The sequence below is a fragment of the Neolamprologus multifasciatus genome, chromosome 5 (genome assembly GCF_963576455.1).
Source record: "Neolamprologus multifasciatus chromosome 5, fNeoMul1.2, whole genome shotgun sequence".
In the NCBI taxonomy this organism is placed as follows: domain Eukaryota; kingdom Metazoa; phylum Chordata; class Actinopteri; order Cichliformes; family Cichlidae; genus Neolamprologus; species Neolamprologus multifasciatus.
In genome coordinates this window covers 11,882,927-11,910,893 of record NC_140443.1, presented here as the reverse complement: position 1 = coordinate 11,910,893, position 27,967 = coordinate 11,882,927, and the positions used below count along the sequence as shown (strand labels likewise).

General features: G+C 38.8%; 1 protein-coding gene and 1 long non-coding RNA gene across 2 annotated transcripts; one reads left to right on the top strand and one right to left on the bottom strand.

Moving 5' to 3' along the window:
* Positions 1–2: 2 nt before the first annotated feature.
* podxl2 (podocalyxin-like 2) lies at positions 3–27,786 on the bottom strand. The gene is made up of 13 exons (XM_085158543.1): positions 27,459–27,786; positions 16,624–16,964; positions 15,736–16,078; positions 13,792–13,901; positions 13,441–13,633; positions 10,022–10,171; positions 9,611–9,867; positions 9,456–9,530; positions 7,877–8,033; positions 6,592–6,653; positions 5,579–5,758; positions 4,571–4,735; positions 3–4,401 (listed from the first exon to the last, which is right to left on the bottom strand). Exons 1-13 carry the CDS (start codon positions 27,487–27,489, stop codon positions 4,342–4,344), a joined length of 2,124 nt encoding a protein of 707 aa, XP_085014669.1. The 5' UTR covers positions 27,490–27,786; the 3' UTR covers positions 3–4,341.
* Positions 5,652–11,100, top strand: LOC146518137 (uncharacterized). The gene is made up of 2 exons (XR_014873963.1): positions 5,652–5,766; positions 9,606–11,100. It is a non-coding gene; the product is annotated as an uncharacterized LOC146518137 (long non-coding RNA).
* Positions 27,787–27,967: the final 181 nt, after the last annotated feature.

The following is a 27,967-nucleotide window of genomic DNA, read 5'->3' as shown; positions in this document are numbered from 1 at the left end:
AATATTTGAAAATTGCTCTATAAAGAGAAAAAACAAAAAACTCAGAACAGCTTATACAGATTCGATTAGCCCTGTGCAGTGGACGGTGATTTAAGAATCACTCAGGCCTGAAATATCTTGTTCCTTGTGCCACAAAGCCACATTGGCTGACATTTTCTAACAAATATGGTAGTCTGTGATTTGATCACACACTCTGCTTCTGGATAACTAGATTACCAAATCCGCATCTGAAAATAAACTCCCCAGAATATGATATTTACTCTGATTTAAATGAAAATTATCAGAAATGCAGGTGTTGAGACACTGTTTTAACCAAAGTATGTATTCATGATTCATTTTTAGACTCTGATCTTAAGTAGCAGCTAGAGGACAGTTAGAGAAGTTTAAATACCATACCAGGCAAGACCCCAAATACAAGCAGTGTAAAAATGTCACTGAGACGATTCTAGTACATAACAGCAGGGTGCAAGATGCTAGCATGCAAGGCATACATGGAACGCCGTCACCAAGTAGCTGGCATAGTATACAGGAACATGTGTAGCGATTATGGCATGCGAGTCAACCACCCAGACTCTAAGTTAACTTTTTCAGGGTCTTTACTGAAATCAACAATAGCTTATGAATCATGTTTTTTTTTGTTAGTGGTTAGGGTGCTTGTCGGGCTTTATTCATGTAATTTAATGCATCTGCTGAAAAGAGGAAGAATCTAGTTTAAGCTAAGCATTAAATCCGATGAACTGTGATATCATACAGTTATTTACAATTGGGAGGTGACAAACCACAGTATCCCATCTTCTTCAAACTTTATTTGTCACACTTATTACACTGACAACCAAAAATGTGAAACCATATGTTTGTGTAAATGCAAACAAACAGACATAGAAAAAAACTTTTTTAAATTAAAAATAAAATATTTCAAAATAATGAATGAAAAGTAAAACAAAAAAAAAGTTTACATATTGATTTAAAATCATATCAACAAACTCTTTATACAAACTAAGGGCTCATTTGTTTTTTGCTACAACTGAACTTGTGCTGGCACTGTTAACTATCCACACGCTTGCCATCAGAGCGTCACCTAAAAACAAAAATGTATAAAATCAAAAATGTGAAGAAGCAGAATTTGTTAAACGATCACTTCAAGCAACAAAATTTGACTAGATTAAAGTTTCTCGTTCGTCAACCGAAAGCAACGCCAGCTGTATGTTTTGTTATTCTGATGCTTACCGCAGGGCTGAAAGCTACATGCTCATCTATATAACAACAAAGAGCCTGCCTGTATTTTGTGCTTTGCCTGATATTAAACAGAATGATAAAGCTCCATTTGGATTTCTTCTGTGTAGTGCACGCTTTCAGTAGTCTCCACCCTAGCTATCTTGTGCCTTACAACCACATAATCCACACTGTGGGCAACCATTTAATGTATTCATGATCGTTCTCCATCTCTGCATGTGTCCTCAGCGCTCCATAAATACTGCTTAAGACATGGTGCATATTAATCCGTGTGGGTTTGAGTGAAGCCATGTACAGTACTGGTGCATCAAGAAAAGTCAGAGTAAGAGATAAAACAGGCAGCATCTTGATGAAAATGAAGATGGGCAACTACAGCAATGAGTCAGTGAGCATGTTTTAGTTCCGTCTGATGTGTCATCACAGTTTGATAGCAGGTCAGTGTTTTATTAATCGGGCCGTGGACTTGTAACCTCTGCTAATTCTAATTTTGATCCTTTATGAATGAATTTGAACTTAAATGTTAGTCATACGTGTATTGAGGTGACTCTTTGAAAGTCGGACAATGACCATGCTAACTCAATCTTTAAGCCCTGAATAAAGTAAATGGGACAAGTTTGGAGTGATGATAACACTGCAGACCTGTTTTTACTGAGTTGGAACTCAAACTGTTACTCCTGTGTGCCCTGTGTATACTGTAGTCGTTCCTTTTGTGACTTAAACGTAACTCTGACTTTAATGTTTAACACCATAATACTGAACACCTGGGGCTCGACTTGGGTCTGGTGACTCGACTTTAACACTGTAACTATCTATATATTTCATGCTTTTGACGTCTAAATGTTGCCCATGTGTCATAGCCTCAAGACTTAGCCAGGAGCATACAGCAGCCATTAGAGCACTATTGGGGGAGAAAAACAGCATATAAGGCTAGCAGCACACAAGTACAGCGATCACATGACATGTTTGAGAGTGCAGAGTAAACATCCTCAGCAGTTATAACCATTCCTATAAGCAAAATAGAGATATTTGAATCACTGTATGTAAGACGTTTAACATGATGCAGCATTTCAACAATGATAGTCACTACTTCCAAGAGGAATCAATAAAGTGCCAAAACCTCACTTTCAAAGTTGCTACAGGCTTTACTTTCTCATCAGTAATCCAGAGGAGTAGCTTAGAGGAGTCGCTGCTGTCACTGTAGTCACACCTTATCATCTAACTGTTGATGATTTGATTGGCTGCACTGGTATTGGGACTTTCTTTCTGCTGTCAGTGATGTCCGAATATAGAGTTTAACAGCAAGCACTAACTGTAACCCATAGTGAGTCTAAGTCCTAAATAGGGCTGTGCAATATGACCAAAATCTCATATCCCGATATAAGAATTCTATCGTCCGATAACGATATAAATCACAAAAATGTAACATTTTCTGTAAATTCTGTGAATCTCGGGCAGCTCGACTTGCAGGAAGTGTTTCCAGCTGCGCGTCATGTGGCTGGAGTCGAGTGTTTTAACAGTTGCATGAAACTATACATTTTTAGACATAAGTTGTAAAGGCCGCCGTTTTCTTTGTTAGTATTTATTACACAGCGTGCTGCGGGGAAAAGCCTGTTCTAACGTTTGAATCTAAGGTTTATTTTTTTAGCACCTGGCGGCTTTTTTTTACTTCTCATCCGTAAATGATCTGCTCTTTCACTTGGTTCAGTTTATTTTGAAAAGTCTCAACAGGATCTTGAGCTTTATTGTGAAAGGTTTATGTGGAACATAAACAAGCGGACACGCGATGGTGTTACCGTTGTTGTTGCTAACCAAAAGGCATAAAAATAGGCGCTTGTCCATCAGTAGTGTGGTTATATTAAATATAAGAGAAAGAGAGAACTTTAAGAAATTAATATAGCCACTACAATGACCATCAAAACGATGAAAAAATATTGCCGTAAACAGTTTATTTTGCAACACCACGAAACAAAGATAGTGTAAAATGAAATGATAGATGTTTTTATATCGTCATCCGATATATATCGTTATATCGATCAGCCCTAGTCCTAAATTAATTCACAATATCTCTTAGAAGATTATGAAACATATTATCATTATGAAAAATTCTGTGTGAACCTGTTTAAATTGCTTTCATTTTTCTGATTGGTTGGCCTCCTACAGGAGGTCGGGCTGTGGCTCTGGTTGTGCCAGGACATCGGTGCAGTGCTGACATCAGCAAGGCAAGAGAGCTTCAGACTATGAGCTCATTATTTCAAACTTCGGCTGTGTTTAATATGGACAGTCTCTACAGATATGACAAACAATAAGGGGAAAAAGTATATGAGGAGTGGCATTTTTCTACTGGTGGTAATTTTGACAACTTCATACACTGTTGGTTACTTTACCCTGAACTAATATATCATATTTATAAACTCATTACATCTTATATATAAAATACTGACCTGTAACTTACCTAAATATATTCAGTTATACCACAATTCATAGTAAACCACCTCTTCTTTAATATTTCGATTACTTTCACAGTTAGGGAAACAGTGGGCCACTCTGTCTAATGATTTGTGACACAAAACAGTGCCACAGTGTCGACATTCAAACATTGTAAAATGATGCTTTAAGTTATGATTTGTGCAGAGTTTGCTTTTAATCTGTCCCATGCAGCCACTGTACAAAAAGGTAGCAGCGTAAGGCACACTAAACACAGGCATTTCTATGGCGTGATGGCATTATTAACCTATCCAACAGGAGTTTAATCTTTTAATGAAATTTCAGCTTTGTCAATCACACTCTGTTGATTGTTTTAAAAGCTGAAGATCTCAGAGAGACTCATGACTCTACGTGAATTCAGTGTCTAATCTCAAACATGACGTCAGTGACTCCTCCTCTACTCCCTCCTAGCCTCAGTCTTAGCTCAGCTGACTGGGCAACACTTTATTCCCATCAGCGTCTTCTTTTTCTCTCCCTTATTTCTCCTTTCTTTCTTTGTTCTCTCCATCAAAAACATTTGTGTTATTTTTCTTCTGCCACCATCTCCCCATCCTCTTTCATTATCTTCTTCCTTCCTCGGGGCTTCCTCTCATCAGCTGTATATAAAAGAATCGTCTTCATCAATCAGAGGTGTGTGTCCTGCTCTTCTTCCTCCTCCTCTGTGGCTGCTTGATTGACAAATACCTAAAAAGAAAAAAAAAGATTAGTGTCTTCATGCTTGTTGCCAGGCAGAATGCATTTTTGTTTTGTTTAGTTTTCTCAAAAAGGAAGCTTGAGCAGTAACTCATTTACTCATTATTTACTCATCCATCTCTTCATCTTTTTTTTATCCCTCAATTAGTCTTCCAATCACCTGCCAACGACTGCTGTCCTCCCCACCTCTGTCTCCTCCTCCTCCTGCAAGCCCATTGGTACTTGGCTTCTTTTCCTGCATCTCAGGCTGGCCATCATTAGTCACATCCAGTGTTGGGTTATCATGGCAACCGTTCACCACAAAGTGAAGCTCCTCAGCACGAAACTTTGTGGAAAAGAAGGAGCAAAAGATTTATAAAGAGTGACCTGAGTCCATTTATCCAGTTCGGCAGCTCAGAGACATGAATACCTCCATCTCTCATGAACTCAGCAGCAAAAAATAAAATGAATGAGAGGAAACCAATGAAAAGTCTGGCAAAATAAGAACACCTCAAAGAAACGCTGATACACCTCAGCCCTAAACACTGGCTAGAGGGATTTAACAAAACCTAAACTAAGATGAATATCATCCCTAACCATGATCCATGTTCCCAACATCTTATGTTTGATCTAACTCCTTCATTCTGGTCACAATATATGACAGCTAACCAAATTAATACATTTAAATTAGTACATAGTTATTTTACTGTTAAAACCTATACAATTATGATAATGTTTTCATATTATTAGTAATATTATATTTGGATTTGGACAACCTGCACGCTACATAAAAACCCATCACCAATGGATCAGATTATTTACTGAAATCAGCTTTCTGAAAGCACATTTCAATTAATGTCCTTTAAAATGTATTTATTTTATTTTAATTTGGTCTGAACTGTATTTAAAGAAGTGCTGTGCTATTCGTCTTTAGAGACTGTGTACCAGCGCCCTGTTGAAGCCGCTTCTCTCTCTCGTGTGGATGAGAAAAAAGGAAGGTGTTGATTACTGCTGACCGTGTCTGCAGACTTTGTTAATTCAACTTCCAAGACACCATATTACATTAGGTTAAGTTACTTAAGTATAGAGGACACTGACAAACATCTGTGGTCTTAAACACTTGACAGTGCAGCTGCACATCAGCACGGGCCACAGTTAGCGCATGGCGATGGTTTGTGTTTGTGCTTACCGCAGTTTTTGTTGCAGGGAGTCGTCTCTGCCAGCAGATGTATATGAATCCAGATGTGATGATTACCATGCAGATGGAGCCGATGATAACCAGAACCACAAACAGCTTGCCGTAGTCACTGCGTGTGTGACTGGGCCGAGACGGGCAGTTGCTGGCAGCACTGTAGTTCTGGACGCCCACCTGAAAAGGTACGCATGCACAACAATCAACCATTAGTTTAAACTCAGGTCAAACCCGTTTCACACTGTGACAGCTCACCTTGCTCTTAAGTGGACCAGTGAAAGTCCCTTTTTTTGTCAGTAAACAGCAGTGTAACTGCACATTTACTCCCTGAGATATCTTAACTCCTTAATGCCTAGTGTGTCATATTTGACACATACAATTTTCTGTGAGTTTTTGAGACTTCTACATACAGTTTGATTTTTTCCCTCTGAAAAACTTAACTAAAAGCACAATACATTTTTAAGCAATTTAAACAAAATTCCAGATGTAGCAAATATATATGGAGCAGAATTATTTCAGATTTCAGGCTTTAGGGGTTTAATATAGGAAAAAGAAGTGCATGTCTCGGTTTTTCAACTTGAAAAAGAAATGCTATAGTATTAAATAAAAGAAATCTGTCACCATGAATGTTTGGGCTTATATTGTAAGAAATACCAGGCCATTCTCATTCCCGACACATAACATACCGATGATTTGTCAAGTCCCGAGGCGGCCCTATGAACCACGCAGGATTGTGGATGGAATACAATAGAACCGGTAACCCACGTACATGTGTAGATTCATTCCAAACGGTTCTCATGTTTCCTGACGTTTCCGAACGCGTAACAAAGAGACGTGTTGGGTGGCCAAAAGTGTGACATACCGACAATTAGTCACAGAAAGAGGTGCATTTTTTTCCATTTCATTTCACACACGTTCACTGTGTTCTCTTCAGTATCTTAGCAGAAATGTTTGAATCTGATTTGCTGGAGACTGCTGCAACAAATTTAAAAAGTTTCTAGATGTTGTACCTCAGTCAGACATGTCTTGATCTCTGCCAGCATGCCCAGCATGTCTTTGGTCGGGATCACTCCTGGATAAAAAAAACATATCTTGTCAGACACAGTCCTTCGAGCCAACACAATGCCTGTGTGTGCTTGAATATGTGTGTTACTGAGAAGCTCCTAAACTCTTCTTTGGGTCAGAACTGAATCAAATGCCTCATTTGAAGGATCTCTTTATATCATGTTTCTTTGTCTGATTCTGAAGCCTGACATTTGCAACTGTTTGATATTTGTGAAGGTTTTCAGATAACACACCCTGAAGGAGGCTGAAAATTAACTTAATGTGACAGCAGACCATCTATTTTTATCCAAAGAACAAAGAAACTGCTTGAGACCCCTGATCACAACTGAATATTTCAGGGTGCACCGTTGGTTCAGAGTTAAAGTATGAAGACTGGGATAACTTCTGTTGATACATTTTTATTTGTGCTGATTGTTTTTATTGTTTCATGTCTGTCTGCACATTGTTGTCACACAGCTGCCAGCAGCCACTGCAGTCTGGACAAGCTACGTGGATGAATATTAATATGCTTGTGCACTCAAATCAGTAACAGGGATCCTCTGTTGGGTTTAATATCTCAGACTAACTACTTTTTTGCTTGAGCATATAAAAAATGACAAGTATGCTCCTGTTCAGATTTATAATTATGACCCTTGTTGTGAGTTGTAGCCAGAGATCCAACTCTATTCATCACAGATAATCCCCAACCGGAAGCTCAGGTCGGTTTGACAGAGGTTTTGATGTTGTCGTTAGCATGAAGTTGATACCCTTGGTCAAATCGTCAAAAAAAAGGATTTACTTGGCCTGATCCAGCAGTGCTGGAAGCTGTGCACAAACACACAGCCTAAAGGACAACAGGCCAAATAGAAGTCAGGGACGTTTTTGATTTTTGACTCCAGAATTTTTTAATGCACCTCATTCAGCATAAAGCAGTTAAAGCTAACATAATATCTGTCACACATGACATTTTACAGCACAGTGAGTACGTTTATTTTATAATTACATTAGATTTTGTACTTTTTGTAATTTTGTTTTGTAATTTTAATGTTGTATTTTGTTGACTAGGAAACAAGTCTTTCTTCCCCCTATTGGCTATAAATAGGGATCCTGATGCTGTGTGCTATGTGTTCCAGTTTAACAGTTAAAAACATTTTTGTTTGTACTTATTGTGTTTTACTATTTTCTCTGCATTTTAAGGTACATGTGTACACGTGTGTGTGTGTGGGGGGGTACGTGTGTAGGTGGGTGTACCATGCACAGATGCCACGTTCATCAGCAGCTGGTGTTGCTGGTGTGTAGGCTTGCTGAGGTAGATTACCCATGTTCCCTCAGGGCTACTCATTCTCCGAGCAAACACTCGCTCTATAGTCGTCAACAACCGCACACCCTGGTCTAAACGGAAATCCTCCTGTAACACACAGACACACACACGCGCACATACACACACACACAAAGGTGAGGGAACAGGATAAAAGGTAAAAACTACAGTAGCTCAGCTTTGACTCCATCCCTGTTTCTGTGTCAACAACTACTGCAGTGGTGGTGAGGGTTTGTGTTGGTGCCATGGACACAGATGTTCGTTCACCGACACACACAAATACAAGCAGCCCCCAGCAGTCCGGGTTTTAGAGCTCTACAGCACTCATTCACCTGATGTTTGCTACTGCAGTGGGAGAGAAAAGTCTGGCTCCTTCTTCAAAGAAGGACACATCACAGCTGCATGTGCTGGTTCTAGGATGAATAATTGGCTTCAAAATTGTGTTCATATATCTGACCTGTTTGGACTGGTTCAGACCAAACAGACCACCTGAGAATAAGTGTCTCGGTCTGCTTGCAAACAGATTTTAGTGGTTTATTGTCATGTAAAAGCAAAACTGTGTGCCCAAACCACAGCTGGTCCCAGCCATCTCCAAGACTGGACTGAATTTTCTTAAACTAATTAACTGAAACGGAATCAGACTGCTGAAAAAATTGGTATTATATGAACTTATAATAGTAAGAACTGAAAGAATTACAAGTGCATATTTTGATATTAAATATTAATATTAGAAATGTGAACTTATATGTGACTTTTTCTAACCAGACGTTAGACTAATAGACAAATAGACACTAGACATTTTCTAAGTAGCAGTCCGTGCACTCAGCAGTGCAGATGGGTTAAACGTATTCCTGAATCTTTAAAAAATGTCATGAAATAAAGTTTATACTTATTGCGTGCACAGGATTCAGATCCATCTCTAACCACTACAGATGTACAAAGTCGCCATGTAATGAAGTGAATTTAGCGAGCTAAACTTTAATTTCAGCTTCATACAATTGCATAACTGCAGATCAGTTCCAACCACTGTAGGGATGTTTCGGAGTCTGTAGTTTTTCAGAAACTGTAACAGATTGATAAACATCACTGATGTGGCAGTTAACCCCTAAAAATGACCCCTGACTGAACAAAGGGGCATTAGAGGAACCGCTTCAGGTGCAGTTCCTCTAATGGCCACATGAGGCTGGCTCCAAAAAGAGAACTGAGTCACAAAACTGCATCTGTCAATCATTTTGTGGTGTTGGTGTTTTGTAAAGCATTTTAAATGGAATTTTGAAATAAACAGTAAAGTCTTCTGTGAGATCCAGATGGTCCAAAGAGTCTGTGCTCCACATTTTGCAATTAAAATTCAAGGGTTTTATTAGCCCAATCCTCTTTCATCCAAATTTGGTTACTTCTGATTCCAAAAGGCGATCATGGCATCATCCAAACTTCTTTCCCTGAAACCATAACCATAAACCTCATATCAAATGATGTCCTACTAATGCATAAGTCAGGTCGAGGTGTACTCACGCAGTTGATGTTTTGTGTCATGTTGAGGACGACATAGCCTCGTCCAGTCAGCTCACTCCAGTCAACACAAACTACCTGAAAGATTTGGATTTAAAGTGAAATAGCGTTACTTATAACTTATATTTGTTATTTGTTCCCACTGTCTGCAAGTTTACCTGGTGTGTCACCTCTACTCCTTTGAGATCGCTGTCTGGTAGTAGGACCTCTGCGACCCCACCACCCCTGACCTCTGACCTGTGAGACTCCAGAGGCGTGGTCTTTTCCAACCAATTCCAGGATGGGTCGGTGAACCCAATAGTGGGGGAAGAATCAGTAGTGAGTGGGATGATGTGTCTGATTCTTGTTTCTTCACGCTCCATCTTTTTCCATCTTTCCTCCTTCCCCTCGTCACTTCTGTCTTTTGGTCTAAATTCTTGAGTACAGAGGAGGCATTTTGTCTGGTTTAGTCAGGCTTGCTATGATCATAACACTGAAGAACTGACAGACCTGCTGTGCTATCACTGAACAAATCCTTCTAAGGGGAGGGGCTTAGAGAAGCTTTATACTGATTATTACTGGACACTCACCTTTCTCCACACTAGGCTGCAGAGGCTCTCTGCTGGGAGCCAAGCCAACCTCAGGTACAGTGGGATTGTGGGTAAATACACCTATGTGTACAAGGCCTATCTCCTCCTCTTCCTCTTCCTCTCTCTCAGCCTCTTCATCCTCTGTCTCACCTGCAGAAACAAAACCAGGGCAGCAGAGATAAAAAACACAGAAGCTTCTCTGTGGTTTACACTCAAGCATTTTAACACCTTTTCAATCATCTAAATGTGCAATTTGGGTTTATGTTGCTGCCAAATTCACCAAATCTTCTAGAACAAGCTGCATCTTTTAGTCATTACAGTGAACAACAAATAAAAATGAGAGACATCCTAAATGACACTAGAGCAAAGCTGCTGAGTGCTGGATACAAGAAATAGTTTGATTTTGTGAAATACGTGTATCTATTTAGCCTTAAGAGAATTGATATCATTTTAATGCCAGTCAGCAGATGGTTACCTCACTTCAACATAAGGCTAAACATCTGTCCTGGCTCCATCTTAAAGCAATAACATCTGTTGATCAAAATACTATAATCACAAACATCTGACCTGAGAAGATTATAGTTTGTATGCATTTTATATTTTTATAAAACAGAGGATTTGACAGTTTATCAAACATTGATGCATTTAAACAAAATGTAACCATGCAGTGTCTATACTAGAGATGGCACGATACCACTTTTTTATGTCCGATACCGATACCGATATCATAAATTTGGATATCTGCCGATACCGATATGAATCCAATATAGTGTGTTTTTTAATCAATAAAACGTTTTTTTAATATCTTGCTGCATTTTGTATAAGTTTATACTCAAGTTTAAATAAATAACAACACTAAAGCTATTCTGTTATACCTGTATGTAAAAAATACACTGCGCCCAAAATATTTCATAGTTCAGCAACACTGATCAATCTAATAAACTTAAACCTACTCAATCCTTCCTATTCTGGTATTTTAAAGAGTACTTAGCAGAAATATTAAGCAACCTAACTAATAGGGTTGCAAACTCCCAGCAAAAAACAAACAAACCACCCTCCACCTCATGATGCTTAATTGATGTAATCAAATTTAATTTGATGCAGGGGGGGAAATGCACAGAAATAAATTATTTTTCAAGAATAATTAAATAGATTCAACATCTTTCTTCAACACAATTGCAGACTGCACAGATGGTATCTTCCCAAAGGAAAAAGTACTATAGCTTACTAGGGTATATTAGACTTAACAGTTACTATATACAGTAATGGACTTCTATAGATTTTACATCAGATTAAAACTTTGGGTGTAACAGTCAGATAATTATTTATTAAAAGCTAGACATTTTAAATGAGAATAAGAAAGAAAAGTATGTCTTTGTGCCCCCTTTTCCCTGTTCATGCCCTATCGGCCCCCCTGGCTAAACTTTGCTAGATCCGCCCCTGCACAGTTACCAGCCGTCAGCTGCGTAGAAAAGGATCCTGGTGTACAAAGTAATATTAAATAAATTCTAACAACAGCTTATCAAGCTTAATAGTGCTGCTGTTGTTCAGCCGCTGGTTTCCTCTTTCTGGTGAGAAGTGGGCCAAAAACTAAGAAGAGAGACGGACTCGCGACAGAAAAGCCGATCAGCTAAGCATTAGCATTATCATTAAGCAGTTTCACGATTGAAGTAGCAACAGGAGAGAGAGAGAGGCAGGCAGTCGCTCCTAATATCTGTTGTTAAGCTTAACATGGGAATGCTTTACAGACATTCAGAGATGAACTTACACACTTGCTTTACTTCTCTCTGGGATAACTTCCTCGGAGATGAAATGCTGGTTTGCTAGCAAGGCTACAAATACGCGCAGCCTCTCTATCACGTGATGCATATTGCTGCAACGTGCTACGGTTATGAGCCGAGTTACGCCGTGTAGCAAGTTTTGTGAGGTGTTTTTTTGATATTTAATGGATCGGATTACATTTTTTATTTCTCACCGATATCCGATCCAGTAATTTGGGTCAGTATCGGACCGATACCGATACGTAATATCTGATCGGTCCATCTCTAGTCTATACCCCTTCTAACCAAAGTTAACTTGTCAACTTTGTCCCTGGTTAGGCTTTTAAGACACAACGTTTCAATACAAATATAAGATCAGACAGAAAACATCACTAATAACAATAATAATATCATCCCTTAGCGTTAAATCTTTTTTGTTTTTATTTCTTGTGGCAGTTTTCTAACTATTGGTAGTTTACAATCTCCGCTAACAGCTTCCCTTGTGCTTACACCTTTTCTGCTGAATGACTGAGTGCTGCACAAGGTCATTCACACATTTAAATGCCAACTTTAAAAAACAAAAATGAATTAAATTGGCAAAAAAAAATATTTTGCATGGTTGATTTTAAAAAGGTTCCAAGTTGACCTTCAACATGCAACAAGAAGAAAGAAGAAGATTTCTGTTTTGGGGGTTTGGGGTTTTTTTTTTTTTGGAGGTGTGGTCCTAAATCAGCTGTAAAACAGCCCATTTCAGTTTAAGCGTTGTTTTCAATAAATTTCATGCTCAAAAAATGTTTTGGCTCACTCCCATTTCTTCTTGTTGCATGTTGAAGCTCTACCTGAAACCTTGTTAAGACCCAACAATGTAAAGTATGATTTTTTGCCATTTTCCAAGTGGTCTTAAAATTTTGATCGGGACTGTATATCTCAGGAAAGGGTTTAAAACGTATTTGTAATTCTTGGGGACTCCACTGAACCACTGGAAAAACAGAGAAAACTTCCCAGGATTGACTGGCCTACAAATATTACTCCAATAGTGCATCAACGACTTATCCAGGAGGTCACAAAAGAACCCAAAGCAACATCTAAAGAACCGCAGGCCTCACCTGCCTCAAAGTTCATGATTCAACAATAAGAAGGAGACTGGGCAAAAATGGCATCCATGGGACGGTTCCAAGGTAAAAAAACACTGCGGACCGCATCACATTTACCCCAAAACATACTGATAATACCCAAGAGAAAATATTCTGTGGACTGACAAGAAAAAAGCTGACATTATTGGAAGGTTTGAGTCCCGTTGCATGCGGTTTAAAACTAACAGTGAACATCATATCAGCAACAAATATGGTTTTGGTAATGTGATGGTCTGTGGGCAGGACCCTGAACAGATACAGAAAATCTGTATCTGTCATTAATTAATGTTACGCCTCAATAAACATACAGAGACAAAAGAATATAAAAAACAGCGTCACTATCCAAAAATTTCAGGCGATAACTGAATTTCCCGAAATGTCCGATGTAGCACAAACATTTTATCCCACGTAAACAGCAAATACAAAGCACAAGGGTACATAAATAAACGAACATTACAGAAACAAACATTGATACCTCACAGGGGAACAGGGAACAACATAAATCAAGGAAACTGCTTTAGTGTACCTTTTGTATAACTTCCCAGCAGCCCAAAGTCTGTGCCAGTGTCGGTCTCTGGGGAGGCTGTTCCTACAGCATCTGCAGCAGCACTTGATGTGCTAGTAGTGGTAGTGATGGAGGAGCGAAGGCCTCCATATCCACTAGAAAGGACATCTTCTTCCCGCTCTGCTTCCCACAGCTCTTTATCTAAAGGACCCACCTGTATAGCAAATATCACATTAGTCCTTGTTTTGTTGCTTTTCCTGAATCTGTAAGTTCAGTTAAATGATTAAGTTTATGGTAACCACCCAGCTTAATAACCAGTCTGAGTTACATTCACACAGATACAGTTAAATGGGTTAATTTCTCTATCCTCACCTTTAGAACGGGGGATGCGCGATGCTCCTCTGGCCCAGAATCAGGTCCCTCGGCTGGGATGGAGATGCTGGACTGCTCGGAGGAGGAGGGGTTGAAAGATGGACCGTAGCCTGTGTGACACATTGAGACATGTCACAAACATATGTTGTGTCTTTGAGTCCGCTGTCTGTAGTGCTGAGGATTTGGCAGCTTATCAAAGACACAAAGTCACAGGAGATACAGAACCAGTTAAAGGAACAAAATTAATTACGCCAGTTGGTAAATGTTTATATATATATATATATATATATATATATATATATATAAACACATATATATATATATATTTTGTTTTTATATATATATATATATATATATATATATATATATATATATATATATATATATATATATAAACACATACGTATATATATATATACATATATATATGCATACACATATATGTATATGTGTGTGTATATATATATATATATGTATGTATATGTGTGTGTATATATATATATATATATATATATATATATATATATATATATATATATACAGTGGGGCAAAAAAGTATTTAGTCAGTAGAAGTAGACTAAAAAGTAGAACTTTTTGGTATAAACTCAACTCGTCGTGTTTGGAGGAAGAAGAATACTGAGTTGCATCCCAAGAACACCATACCTACTGTGAAGCATGGGGGTGGAAACATCATGCTATGGGGCTGTTTTTCTGCCAAGGGGACAGGACGACTGAGCCGTGTTAAGGACAGAATGAATGGGGCCAAGTATCGTGAGATTTTGAGCCAAAACCTCCTTCCATCAGTGAGAACTTTGAAGATGAAACGAGGCTGGGTCTTCCAACATGACAATGATCCAAAACACACCGCCCGGGCAACAAAGGAGTGGCTCCGTAAGAAGCATTTGAAAGTCCTGGAGTGGCCTAGCCAGTCTCCAGACCTCAACCCCATAGAAAATCTGTGGCGGGAGTTGAAAGTCCGTGTTGCTCGGCGACAGCCCCAAAACATCACTGCTCTTGAGAAGATCTGCATGGAGGAATGGGCCAAAATACCAGCTACTGTGTGTGCAAACCTGGTAAAGACCTATAGTAAACGTTTGACCTCTGTTATTGCCAACAAAGGTTATGTTACAAAGTACTGAGTTGTATTTTTGTTATTGACCAAATACTTATTTTCCACCCTGATTTACGAATAAATTCTTTACAAATCCTACCATGTGAATTCATGGATTTTTTTTTTTTATTTTTTTTTTTATTTTTTTTCACATTCTGTCTCTCACAGTTGAAGTGTACCTCTGGTGCAAATTACTGACCTCTGTCATCATTTTAAGTGGGGGAACTTGCACAATCGGTGGCTGACTAAATACTTTTTTGCCCCACTGTATATATATATATATATGTGTGTGTGTGTGTGTGTGTGTGTGTGTATATATGTATATGTGTGTACATATATGTGTATGTGTGTGTACATGTATATGTATAAGAACTGTGCAAATTTGACTTTGAATATGAGGAAGAAATTATTAGTCCTCAAATCCTTTGTGAAATACCTGAAGTAAACCTGAAGAACAATCTCTTTCAGACCCAGAAAATATGCCCATCTTTTACATACAGTCTATTCTGCTTTCCCACATTTCTATATACCCAGACTGAATGTTTCCCTTGGCAAAAATCAATATTTAAGAACCAGTATCATAACTCACTTCCCACAACAGCTTGAGATGTTTGCCCACCAAAGTAGAGCAGCACAGTCTGTAAAAATGTTGATTTAAAATTGTTTTTTCCCAGGCAAACATTTGGTCCCAGACATCTGTGGAATAACAATAAAGTCTCTGAAGATGCAACTTCCTGCTGAATGACAGCGGGCTTTGGTAGAGAACTAAATCCCAAACACAAAGAAGCTGCATGAGGATGTGTATTTTAATAAGAGAAACGATTTTTACTAACCAATCAGAGCATCGAGATCTGGTGTTGTGTGGTTGACCTCAAAAGCATCCAAAACATGTTGATCGTCTCTCGCTCTTCCCTTCTCGTCTTCCTTTTTCCCTTTGCTCTCGTTTTCCTCCCCTGCCTCTTTCTCCCACTCGTCTTCTCCTCCTCTTCTCTCTCGGTCCTCTGGGCCCTCTTCTCCTCTGTCTCTGTCCTCCATATCTGTTCCATAGAACCCAGAAGCTTCCTGGGAAGAATCGCCAGCTCCTGGCCCGCTGAGAAGCTCCGCCTCTGGGTCAGTGAAGTCTGGATTTACCGTGTAGCTTTCTGCATCTTGTGGAACTGCCAGATGAACCATACGCTGAAAGCAGACAAATATTTGGTCAGATATACAGACACGCTGAGACAAACTAATAAATGATGAACAGATGAAATTAGACAAGAACTAGGCATAAATATTTCTTAAATGAAAGCAAGGATACAACATTGTTTCAGAGCTTTTCCAAACTATTTATCCTTTCAGCCTCTCTTCCTTGATTCCAAAAAAAAAATCAGGTTTAATAATGATGATTAACTGGCATTAAAATAAATAAATAAAAAAGCTGGGCTCAGAATGATCAAAGGAATGACTCATCATTATTTCATGTTGTTATTTACACGATTTCTGCTCCTACAGAGTGTAATTTAAAGGGCAGCAGCGGTGCCTTCATGTTTTTCATGTTGTAACTATTTGTGCAAGACTTAAAAAACATACTGCAAGTCATGAAAAGATGAGATTTTTTTCACATAAGCAAAGACAAAATGGCCAAACTAAATTGTGTGGTTATTTTCCAGTTCAGCTCTCCGTAATTTATCTAAAGGATTTCAGTTAATCTGTTACAAAACACAAAAGCAATGTGCCCTCACCTCCATCTCATCTTCCACATCCAGGTTGTCATCCACAGCTGCATGAGCTCTTGCCACCTGACTCGCAGATGGTGGTGCGCTCAACTGAGATGAGTTAGCTGACTCCATCTTGGTCTGTGAGCGTGACGTTTCATGTATCTCTGGCCAACCCATGTCATGAACCAAATGAGGCTGGGCTCGCACTAACTCCTGGACCAAATGACGTTTGGTTCTCACTAACTCCAGGATGAAACTTGACTTGGCTGGACTTTCATCCCTGAAGAGATGAGCCGCCGGAGCATTGAGGGGAATTACACGGTGGGAAGAACCCAGCCTGAAGGCATCACAGCTGGCCAGAAGAGCTACAGGGAAGAAAGCAAAAAAACACTGGAGCTGATACTAGAATGTACCACTGCAGTTAATCGCACTGGAGTGGTAGCTTAGCCTGAAACTAACTGCCACTGATTAATAGGATACTGAGAAAATGTGTAAAGAAAACGGAATTTAAGGAAACAAATCAAACATAATCTCTACAAAGCTTTCCTGATAGACGCACACACACAAAGTGTGATTTTCACATGTTTGAAGTTCACATTTCTGGCTCAGATGGAATAAAACTTTTTATGAAGGTTTTGCTGCAGTTACAGCTTGTCAGCTGTCGATCCTCTGCTCTGAACATCTGGACACCATCTGCTTTTATACGTTGAATTTAAAAAAATAAACTTACAGTGGCTCACAATGAAAAAATAAAGTAAAAACTATAAAAAAAACCAATTAGAATTAAATGAACTGACAGATGAAATCCGTTTAACTAATTCCCGATGCAGAATTGCAGCACTCCTTGTTTTGTTACTCAGCACACTTTGAAGAACAGCAGTCCAGGGGCAGAGCAGAGATAGGAGCACTCTATAGACTGTATTGCACATTAAAGAGATTTAATTTACTGTTAAATACAGAACTCAAAGAAGTTTTATATTCACTGCTGAGCTTGGAACATCAGTGACAGCTCTTTCATTTTGTATTTAAATTTCTCTCCGTATCTTATCGGACTCCCATGACATCTTACTGCACTAATTCCTTCATTTGCTAATTGATTCACTATTCATTTGAGTGTTCACTAATTAATGCAGGGCTTAATTACAGTTTATCACTACCTGCATAATAGAATACTGTACTATTTATAAATGGTATATAAGCTGTCATGAATGGCTTTGGTAAAGCAGTCAGAAAAAAGGCAATTTGACAGATTGTCCTGTTTACAGTCAGCATGACTATAGAAAATCTTCAGAGGAGAACAAAAAGCATCAACAGTTGTGTTTTCTAACCGTAACCGAGCAGTTCTGATGCCTAAACTGTGCAAGGTAGCTTTCAGTGATGGAAAACGATTTTAGAAAACAACTGAAATGGAAAGAGAATGTGTACATGAACACAGATCAGTACATGAGATCAATCGGATGAACATTGATGTCCAGCAACAAGAGGCATTGTTGTAACTATTTCACATTACTGAACCAGTTAATAAGAACACATTTTAGCTGTTTAGTTTGTGTGTCTTTTATTACAATACTGTCTTGGTTTCTTGTTTTTAATTCACAGTTAGTCATCTGTAGCTGGCTATTAGTAAGTAATTATAGATAAACTCAAGCTTATAGCTGCAACTGCTAATAAGGAGCTCATAAATTAAATTTAGAATGAAGGTACAGCAGTCTCCCAAATATGTTACACACCCCTATTGTGCCTTTTCATCATTTAGGGTTGCTAGTATCACCTGCTCATCCGTTTGTTGTTTAATTGCTAACTTCTCCAGCTGTCTTTTTTTAATATAAATTGACCAGTTCCTGCATCCATCACTTATGCATCCATCACTAATCCCTAATGGAGGGGGAGCCCTCACTGTAACCACCCATATGTAGCCGTCTGAGACCACAGATGGCTGTCTGACCTCAAAGGCTAAGTGAGCAGATTACAATATCATAGACAACATATCTCAAACATGTCTGCAGCATGCTAAGCTCTCTAGCCCAACACCACAACCCCACAGTCCCCACCCCGTGATTCGCCAGTTCCCTCCTACTGGCTCGAGCCAACTTTAAACGTGCAGACCAAAGAGAAAAAACAACCCCAGTGATGCATTTTAGTTCAACTGAACAATTATAAATATTGTATAAAGTCAGATGAATTGGATGCTCACTGCCTGGACTCAGTGTGTGTGTGCGTGTACAGTATGCAATTATCAGAATTTTTCCAGAAAATGTGCAATTTCTCCTAAAAAATTGTTAAAATTACAAATGTTTCGGTATAAACATGTTTAATTCCTTTATGTGCAGTGGATCAACACAAAAAACAGAGAAAAAAAAGCCAGATTTGAAAGTGTTTCACACAAAACGGGCTGGACAAAATTATTGGCACCTTTTTAAAATTGTGGGTAAATTGTTTTATGTCAAGCATACGATGCTCATTTGAACTTACCTTTGGCAAGAAACATTCAATTCAATTCAATTTTATTTATATAGCGCCAAATCACAACAAATGTCGCCTCAAGGCGCTTCATAGATACAGAGAAAAGCCCAACAATCATATGACCCCCTATGAGCAAGCACTTTGGCGACAGTGGGAAGGAAAAACTCCCTTTTAACAGGAAGAAACCTCTGGCAGAACCAGGCTCAGGGAGGGGCGGCCATCTGCTGCGACCGGTTGGGGTGAGAGAAGGAAGACAGGATAAAGACATGCTGTGGAAGAGAGACAGAGATTAATAACAGATACGATTCAATACAGAGAGGTCTGTTAATACATAGTGAGTGAGAAAGGTGACTGGAAAGGAAAAACTCAATGCATCATGGGAATCCCCCGGCAGCCTACATCTATTGCAGCATAACTAAGGGAGGATTCAGGGTCACCTGGTCCAGCCCTAACTATATGCTTTAGCAAAAAGGAAAGTTTTAAGCCTAATCTTAAAAGTAGAGATAGTGTCTGTCTCCTGAATCCAAACTGGAAGCTGGTTCCACAGAAGAGGGGCCTGAAAACTGAAGGCTCTCCCTCCCATTCTACTTTTAAATACTCTAGGAACAACAAGTAGGCCTGCAGAGCGAGAGCGAAGTGCTCTAATAGGGTGATATGGTACTACAAGGTCATTAAGATAAGATGGGACCTGATTATTTAAGACCTTGTATGTGAGGAGCAGGATTTTGAATTCAATTCTGGATTTAACAGGAAGCCAATGAAGGGAAGCCAAAACAGGAGAAATATGCTCTCTCTTTCTAGTCCCTGTCAGTACTCTTGCTGCAGCATTTTGGATTAACTGAAGGCTTTTCAGTGAGTTTTTTGGACATCCTGATAATAATGAATTGCAGTAGTCTAGCCTGGAAGTAATAAATGCATGAACTAGTTTTTCAGCGTCACTCTGAGACAGGATATTTCTAATTTTAGAGATGTTGCGCAAATGGAAGAACGCAGTCTTACATATTTGTTTAATATGTGCGTTGAAGGACATATCCTGGTCAAAAATGACTCCAAGGTTCCTCACAGTGTTACTGGAGGCCAAGGTAATGCCATCCAGAGTAAGAATCTGGTTAGATACCATATTTCTAAGCTTTTCAGCGCCGAGTACAATGACCTCAGTTTTATCTGAGTTAAGAAGCAGAAAGTTAGTGGCCATCCAAGTCTTTATGTCTTTAAGACATTCCTGCAGTTTAACTAATTGGTGTGTGTTATCTGGCTTCATGGACAGATAGAGCTGGGTGTCATCTGCATAGCAGTGAAAATGTATGCTATGTCTTCTAATGATGCTGCCTAGGGGAAGCATGTATAATGTAAACAGAATTGGTCCTAGCACCGAACCCTGTGGAACTCCATAATTAACCTCAGTGTGTGAAGAGGACTCTCCATTTACATGCACAAACTGGAGTCTATTAGATAGATATGATACAAACCACTGCAGTGCAATACCTGTAATACCTACAGCATGTTCTAATCGCTCTAATAGAATATTATGGTCAACAGTATCGAATGCTGCACTAAGGTCAAGAAGGACAAGCACAGAGATGAGTCCACTGTCAGAGGCCATAAGAAGATAATTTGTAACCTTCAATAAAGCTGTTTCTGTGCTGTGATGAACTCTGAAACCTGACTGAAACTCTTCAAATAAACCATTCCTCTGCAGATGATCTGTTAGCTGTTTGACAACTACTCTTTCAAGGATTTTTGATATGAAAGGAAGGTTGGAGATTGGCCTATAATTAGCTAAGACTGCTGGGTCTAGAGATGGCTTTTTGAGTAAAGGTTTAACTGCAGCCACCTTGAAGGCCTGTGGTACATAGCCGATTATTAGAGATAGGTTGATCATATATAAGATCGAAGAATTAATCAATGGCAGGACTTCTTTGAGCAGTTTTGTAGGAATGGGGTCTAAAAGACACGTTGATGGTTTGGAGGAAGTAATTATTGAAGTTAACTCAGAAAGATCGATTGGAGAAAAAGAGTCTAACTTAACATCAATGGAACTAAGAGTAGCTGTAGATAATATTAGATCTGTGGGATGATTATTGGTAATTTTTTCTCTAATGATAAAAATTTTATTTGTGAAGAAGTTCATGAAGTCATCACTAGTTAACGTTAAACGTTAAACATGTGCTGGCAATATAGCAATGACAACTGAAGCCAGCTAAAATGGAGAAAATTTCACTCAACCTTTCTGTAGCGTGTCTGAGTGTGCCACAATAAGCATGGAGAACAGAAAGAAGAGCTGAAAATTGTTTGAGGACTTGAGAACAAAAATTGTGGAAACATATCAACAATCTCAAGACTACAAGTCCATCTCCAGAGATCTTCATGTTCCTTTGTACACTGTGGCCATGACTAAATGTGCAGGGCTATTTCTGCATAGAAAGATGGTCGCCTTCATGCCTACAAAGATGTTGTTTCTTTGGTGTACTCAAACATATTTTGATTAATGGCCAGAAATGACAAGAAAGTGAATAGACTTAAGCCACAGACTTACTACTTAAACTATAAGCAGACAAATTCGTACTTCAGTGCATAGTCATACCCCAAAAGCCCATTTCAAGCTGATTGCAGGGTGGTGGCTGCAATGTGACTTAGGAACTTCAACTGCTATCTGAGGTCCACTAATTGTTGAAGTCAGGATGTGTGATGGTGATGATTTCTTGGATTTGTCCATTCCAGCTCTGACAAAGGGGATGGACTTCATCTGCTGAAGTTTTATGCAGACTCCTTCAGCAATCATTGAGGTCTGTGTCTCTGAATGTGAAGCTGCTGAGCATCTGTTCTTAGCTGGGAATGCTTCAGACACTGCTGGTGCTGCTGTCTGGCATAAAGTTTGCAACATTAACCTTCATCAGTGCAGCAGAAAAAGTAAGGTAACTTTTTTCTAATTAATATTAAACACAAAGTAAAACTGGAAGGAATATGACAAACCTGACCTGCTGGTGCCCCCAAATGTCTGTGCAAACTTTAGATTGAATTCAATGTTGAGATGTTTCTCAGTTTAAGTGAAAAGGGATGGAGGAGCCCGGGGCTTAATTTAGGTAAGCCCAATGACCATACAAAGTACAGCTAAGTCAAAACTCACTGGAGCCCATACACTTCCAAAGCAACCATGGTGATTTTTTTAAAAACACTGGAACACTAATGATGATGTGTTTCTGTGAATAAGTACAGAATATATCATTAGAAAAAATGAGAAAATGTCACAAAACAAGTTAGTTTTAGTTTTTTTATCTGCAGATTTTTTTTTTCAATTTTAAAAAGTGCTTTGCTTCAAAAGAATGGACCATGAAATCCTCTTCTCACTGTGAGTTACTGATCCAGTGAAGAGCTCCAAGGACAGTGAGGTAATATGCAAGAGAGGATGGTGAGGTGGTGCATGGAAGGAACAGAAGGAGGGAGAGATGAGGGATTCATCACCTAGAGGAGAACAGCTCTGTTTCTGTCGCTTTAATTCCTTATTATTAAAGCAATCACTTGGGTGAGTGATGAAACGTAGCGTTCTCCTACTGAAAACGTTATGTCCAGATGAACAAATTCAACCTTTTGGGATTTTTCCTTTGTACTTTCCAAATTCCCAAGTCAACACTGTGGTGAATCCATAAGCATCCATACAGGAAACAGTCCTTATTTCATCCTGAGATAATGTGAGTTGCAGTTTATTTAGTTAAAATTAACGCTCTCCAGGAAAACCTAAGACAATCAGCAGAAAAACAACATATATAAGACTGATACTCCCTGATTCATCGCTGATCAATTAATATTTGGCCATAAAGATATAAAACAGTTCTTTGTGAGTTTAAATGTTGCTATGTTGATACTGATGCAGCGTTCTTTTCAGTCTTACTGAACAGATGCTGCATTATTATGCCACATACCGAAGAGGAATATACATCGTACAAGTGAGCTAATGCAGCAGAAGTGAAAACCTCAGGCCACAATGACTGAAACCTCAAACACCGTCAGTATCAGAGTACGTTCTTTTTACTAAACTCTCCTCTAACAACAACAGAGACTTAATGCTGAAATCATAAACCGTGTATAAGTATTGGTACCATGGTATATCCCCAGGTGGCTACACCTACAGATCATATAAAAACATGGACGTAACCACCTTGAATTCATCTACTAGGCACAAACTGAATGCTTTGGTATTTTGTAACTACATGTTGTGACTGAGAGGACTGAGGGATCACACGCCATGCTTTATTGTCCTTTAATAATCTAATTGGGACTTCACAAAATGGACATTAATTGGCATTTGAAGTTTAAAGGTATCTTTGGTTTTCAAAAAAGCACAATTTTACATATTTATACCACTCAAAGCTATCAAAGGCCGCTTTTGATGTAAGGAACCAGTATTTATAAATGAACACACTTGATCAAGAGCAGTGTTCCAATCCGGTCTTTAAGTCTGACGTCACTAGCCGTGTCTGGGCTCAAACTCCGCTGCAGGTCCATAAATCAAGGCATCACTGAGAGTTGAAAAACTGCCTAAAGTCTTTCATCTTTAATAAAATGATCAGCGTTCTGCTCTACCAGGTGTAGCAACTGAGATTAACATCCAGGCATCCATGAAAATGGAATTTATGACATTTAACGGAGTTAGAAATTAGCAGGAAGTTAGCTCGCTAGCTTCCATCTAAATACAATATAGCATGTCCTGACTGAGGGATTTTGGAAACAAATTCAAACGTACAGCTCTGCCATCACTGCCAACATAAATGAAGACAGAAAACTAAACAGCAGTGACGTTTGTATGGTTACTGAAGTTTGGCTAGCTGGAATATAACGATGTGCTACGTGACCGCTAACGACACAGCTACGTGAGCATAATATAAACACGCTAACTTTTTTCCACTCGATAAAAGTTAACGTGAGGATTCTCGTTGGTCAGGAACAAATGTAATAGCATGGCAGGATGCTGTAAACGGACCAAACTTCAGTCAGGAGAACAACTGAGATAATCCATCTACAATACGAGGTTAGTCATTAATACACTGCTGCATGGGCTGGGCTGTAGTTACATCGTAAGGTTTTAAAAACTAAACTTTAAAATGATTGGGGTAATAAAAGCCAAGCAAGGCCAACAGTGATCACTGACTGTTTTTAGGAGCTTTTTGAGGTTAAATAGAAGAAAATACAAAACATTAAACATGTTAACAACACAAAAGCCATATTAAACGCAGACTACTTTAGGCCCGGAAGCAGGATTCGTCACGTCATCACTTAAAGACCGGATAGATTTCTATGCAATCTGATGTGTTTTTATAATCAAATGCTAAAACACCAAGTAGAATTAAGGACCTTCAGCACCACCTTCACATTTCCAACCCTGAAACACAAACATTTGATCTGGCCTGTTTTCAAAGTAGCTGTTTGCATGTCGAGAAGCTAAGAGCAAGCTCTAAAGCACCAACTCTTTTCTTTCTAAAAGAATGCTCTGACATCAAGGGCTCCTTGCTCATGAATTATAATGAGCTAAGAGATCAATATTTTATCAGTATTTGGTCTTAAGCCTCAGCTTTTGTTTGCAAATTTTTCACTTCACACTGGTACTGCATTAGTAGTCCATCTACCCAAAGGTATATACAAAGAGTTCAGTCACTGCTCCATCTATTTATCTGAGTCCAAGTCACAAGGGTAGCAGACTAAGGAGAGATGTTTAGACGTCACTGTCTCCAGACACTTCTTCATCTCATCTGGAAGCTGAGAGATGTAATCTTTCTAATGTACCCTGGGTCTACTTCAGAGGCTCCTACCAGCAGGACATGCCGGAAAAACATGCATCTGACCAGGTAGCATCCTGGTCAGATCCCTGCACCACTTCAGTTGGCTCCTTAAAATGTGGAGCAGTACTCCAATCAGTTCATCCCAAATTACATGCAACACGATCAACTTAAATATTTAGACCACAATTAAAGAAATAGAGCAGTGTTATATGTCTAATTAAAGAATAATAAGAAAAAAATATATCGATTATATTACATGTGATCTCATGCATGTAATATTGATTTTACACTTTAAGTTTTTAATATGAATGTGAGAAATTACCAACCATCATTCTTGATTAATGTAGCAAACCTAAAGCTAAGAAACCATCCAGGTATTGCTGTGTGTAGTATGTATATCATGATCGCATGTAGCTTGCATGGTACAATATAACAAATAGATAGGATGTGCAATTATTTGTTTAAATCACTCTAGTGTAATAAGAAATTTTGAGAACTGCATTTGTCTTAACAGCTGCATTGTGAGGATAACATAGCTGTGAGAGCAAAAATAAAAGTTTCTGATGACTCATCCTGTGAATAAATATGTCCTGTAACTATGCCCACTGTGATTTGAAGATAACAACTGGGCAGGACTTTGTTATCGTGTGAGTTAAAATGCTGTAGCTGCAGAGTGATGGGATGGCTGTGAGCTGGCAAAAACTGTACTAAAGAAGAATTTACAGCTGTGGCCTAATTTATTTTATACAGGCCGGATCTTGATGCAGTGAACACCAGGTCAAACTAACGTTATGTTCATGCCTATTTAGTTTTTATAATATCAAAGTTAGCAATAAACTGAAATTTATTTTCAATTACAAGATTGTTTATGTGAGTAAATTTGACCAGTTTTTTACATTTTGGAGAATATAGCCAACTGAGATGCTAATGTACCACATTAATTGTAATGATACAATTCATCAAAGCTTAGCATGCTAGTAAGATATATAACTAAAATTCATTTTTCTAAATAAAAATGCTGTGCTCCATGCCAAAATTTTAGGAACGAATTGTTTTACACTATGGTACTAGGCCTTTAGGTTTCTGGGTTGTTGTTTTTGTTTTTAGCTTTATCTACATTGCAATCTAGGAAGCTAATTCTTAGAGTTATCTTTCTATAATACACAAAATCGTTATCTATGTTCCCTTCTTCTCACCATGGATCTAACATGACTGGTTTAATAGCATTTAAGCACCTATAACACCCTATGAAAGCATCTTGTCGTTTTCATTTTAACAGTTTTTAATGAGATCTCATTTAAATCTACAAAAATGTAATTGTACATGCCTAGCAACTACCTAGGACTGACCATAAATCATATCTACTAATATCTAACTTTTGTTTGTGTGATTAAGTATGTTGCCAACAATACAAACAGGCCAAGCAGTACTATAGCTCTGGGAATATGTCACTATGAAAACATTAACTTACTATAAGTCAGTTTCCTCAAGATGCATACTATCTTTAACTAATTAGTGTAATTTGATTCAAAATTTGAATAGAGGTTTAGTATTTCACTCCATTAATCCATATTTATGGATGTTTGAACAGATATAAGCAAATTTTTTCATATTTACTTTTGTTGTTACGCTTTTTAAAAACTGCTGGATGCCATCAGTTTAAGTTGACATGGCAGATAAAATCTAATAGTGGACATTTTTACTCTACAGTCTACATAATGTCCCAGGGAACTGGCTTTAAGCCATCAACCTCCGTGCTTTAAGCTTTAGATCAGCTTATAAGACCTGTGCCCACCCCACAAATCTTTCCAACCCCATAAAGAATTCTTTCTTATTTAACTAACTGCCATATAATACCTGTAGTTTTTTAAGCATGGACACAAAGATGAACCTCCACATTTCACAAAAAAAAAAAAAAGATGCAATGTGTCTTCTGACAAAAATGAATCCAACAAAAGCAAAAATATTGGAAATTCAAACATGGGCAGGGGTTCTCCTGCAGCTGCCACCACAAAATAACAATTCGGGTTTTTATTGTGACTCTAAATTCACATTTATTCTGTTTCTAAATTGACTTTGATCAAAGTCATTTTTTTGTCAAATGATATGATCATGTTAATAACTGAATCAAACATATCTAGGAGATTTTGGTCTGGTGCAGCTGGTTCTGCCTTCTCTCTCTCTGTGTGTGTGTGTGTGTGTGTCAAACACTGCAGTGTGTGTCCACTGATTTAAGTGCACTGCGCGCCTCCTACACACTGCCAGCCTGCATCCACTTCGCAGGATTTAACCTGAGCGATTCATTAAAGGAGATCGCGCCCAGGCTGCTGGTTACACCCTTATTTCATTTATTATTATTATTATTATTATTATTATTATTATTATTATTATTATTATTATTATTTCCTGCAGCACTAAATAAAAAACGCACATTTGGCGCTCAGTAGTGAGTTTCGTCTTCGTCTGTGATGTTTTCAAAGTATCCCAAGAATTCTGTCAGCCTCATATTTTCTTTGAGGGTGTTTGTTGTAGGATATCCATCGTTCTCAAAATGCTGTCGCGGTCTGTGATTATAGCTGCATGAAATAAAAAGATCAGACATTATTAAAGAATGAGACTCACCGGTCAGAGTGATGTGGAGCAGGCCCGGCATGTCTGCTGCAGTGCTCCCCTCCTCCGTTTTGAAAGCACAGATCGCTCTGATACAAGCAGCGGCTGCGCTCTGGATGCGGATGGAGGCTGTCAGAAACACGCTGCGTTCATGGCCGCCTCGTGTCCTGTCTTTGTGCGGCTCACCAGCTGACCGTCTGCGGATCCGTGCAGACAGAACGACAGACAGGCAGATTCTGTGTGTGTCTGTATGTGCGCGCCGCGGTCAGTCTAACATCTGATCCGCTGCACCAACGACGCTGAGATTATCCGTCTGTCTGTTTAACTGCTGTTCGAACTTCTGACCGCTAGATGCCGCTACAGCAGACGGAGTGGGTTCTGGTTCAGTGCTGCATTCAGGTGCTACTCAGAAAGTTATTGCAGCTTATTGCGCGTCAAGTTCAGTTTTTAAACCACTAAAAGAAAACGAAGTTGTGAAAATAGCAGCGTTTTATGCAACAAAGGCTTTCTTATACAGTTAC

Bases quoted from the DNA above. Each gene is read 5' to 3' on its own strand.
- podxl2 (XM_085158543.1), bottom strand. From the start codon at position 27,489: ATGCCGGGCCTGCTCCACATCACTCTGACCG. The intron at 10,172-13,440 runs GTACACTAAAGC...TTGTTTCTGCAG, and splicing joins GCTGGGAAGTTATACAAAAG to GTGAGACAGAGGATGAAGAG. The intron at 4,402-4,570 runs GTGATTGGAAGA...TTTTCTTTTTAG, and splicing joins AGGACAGCAGTCGTTGGCAG to GTATTTGTCAATCAAGCAGC.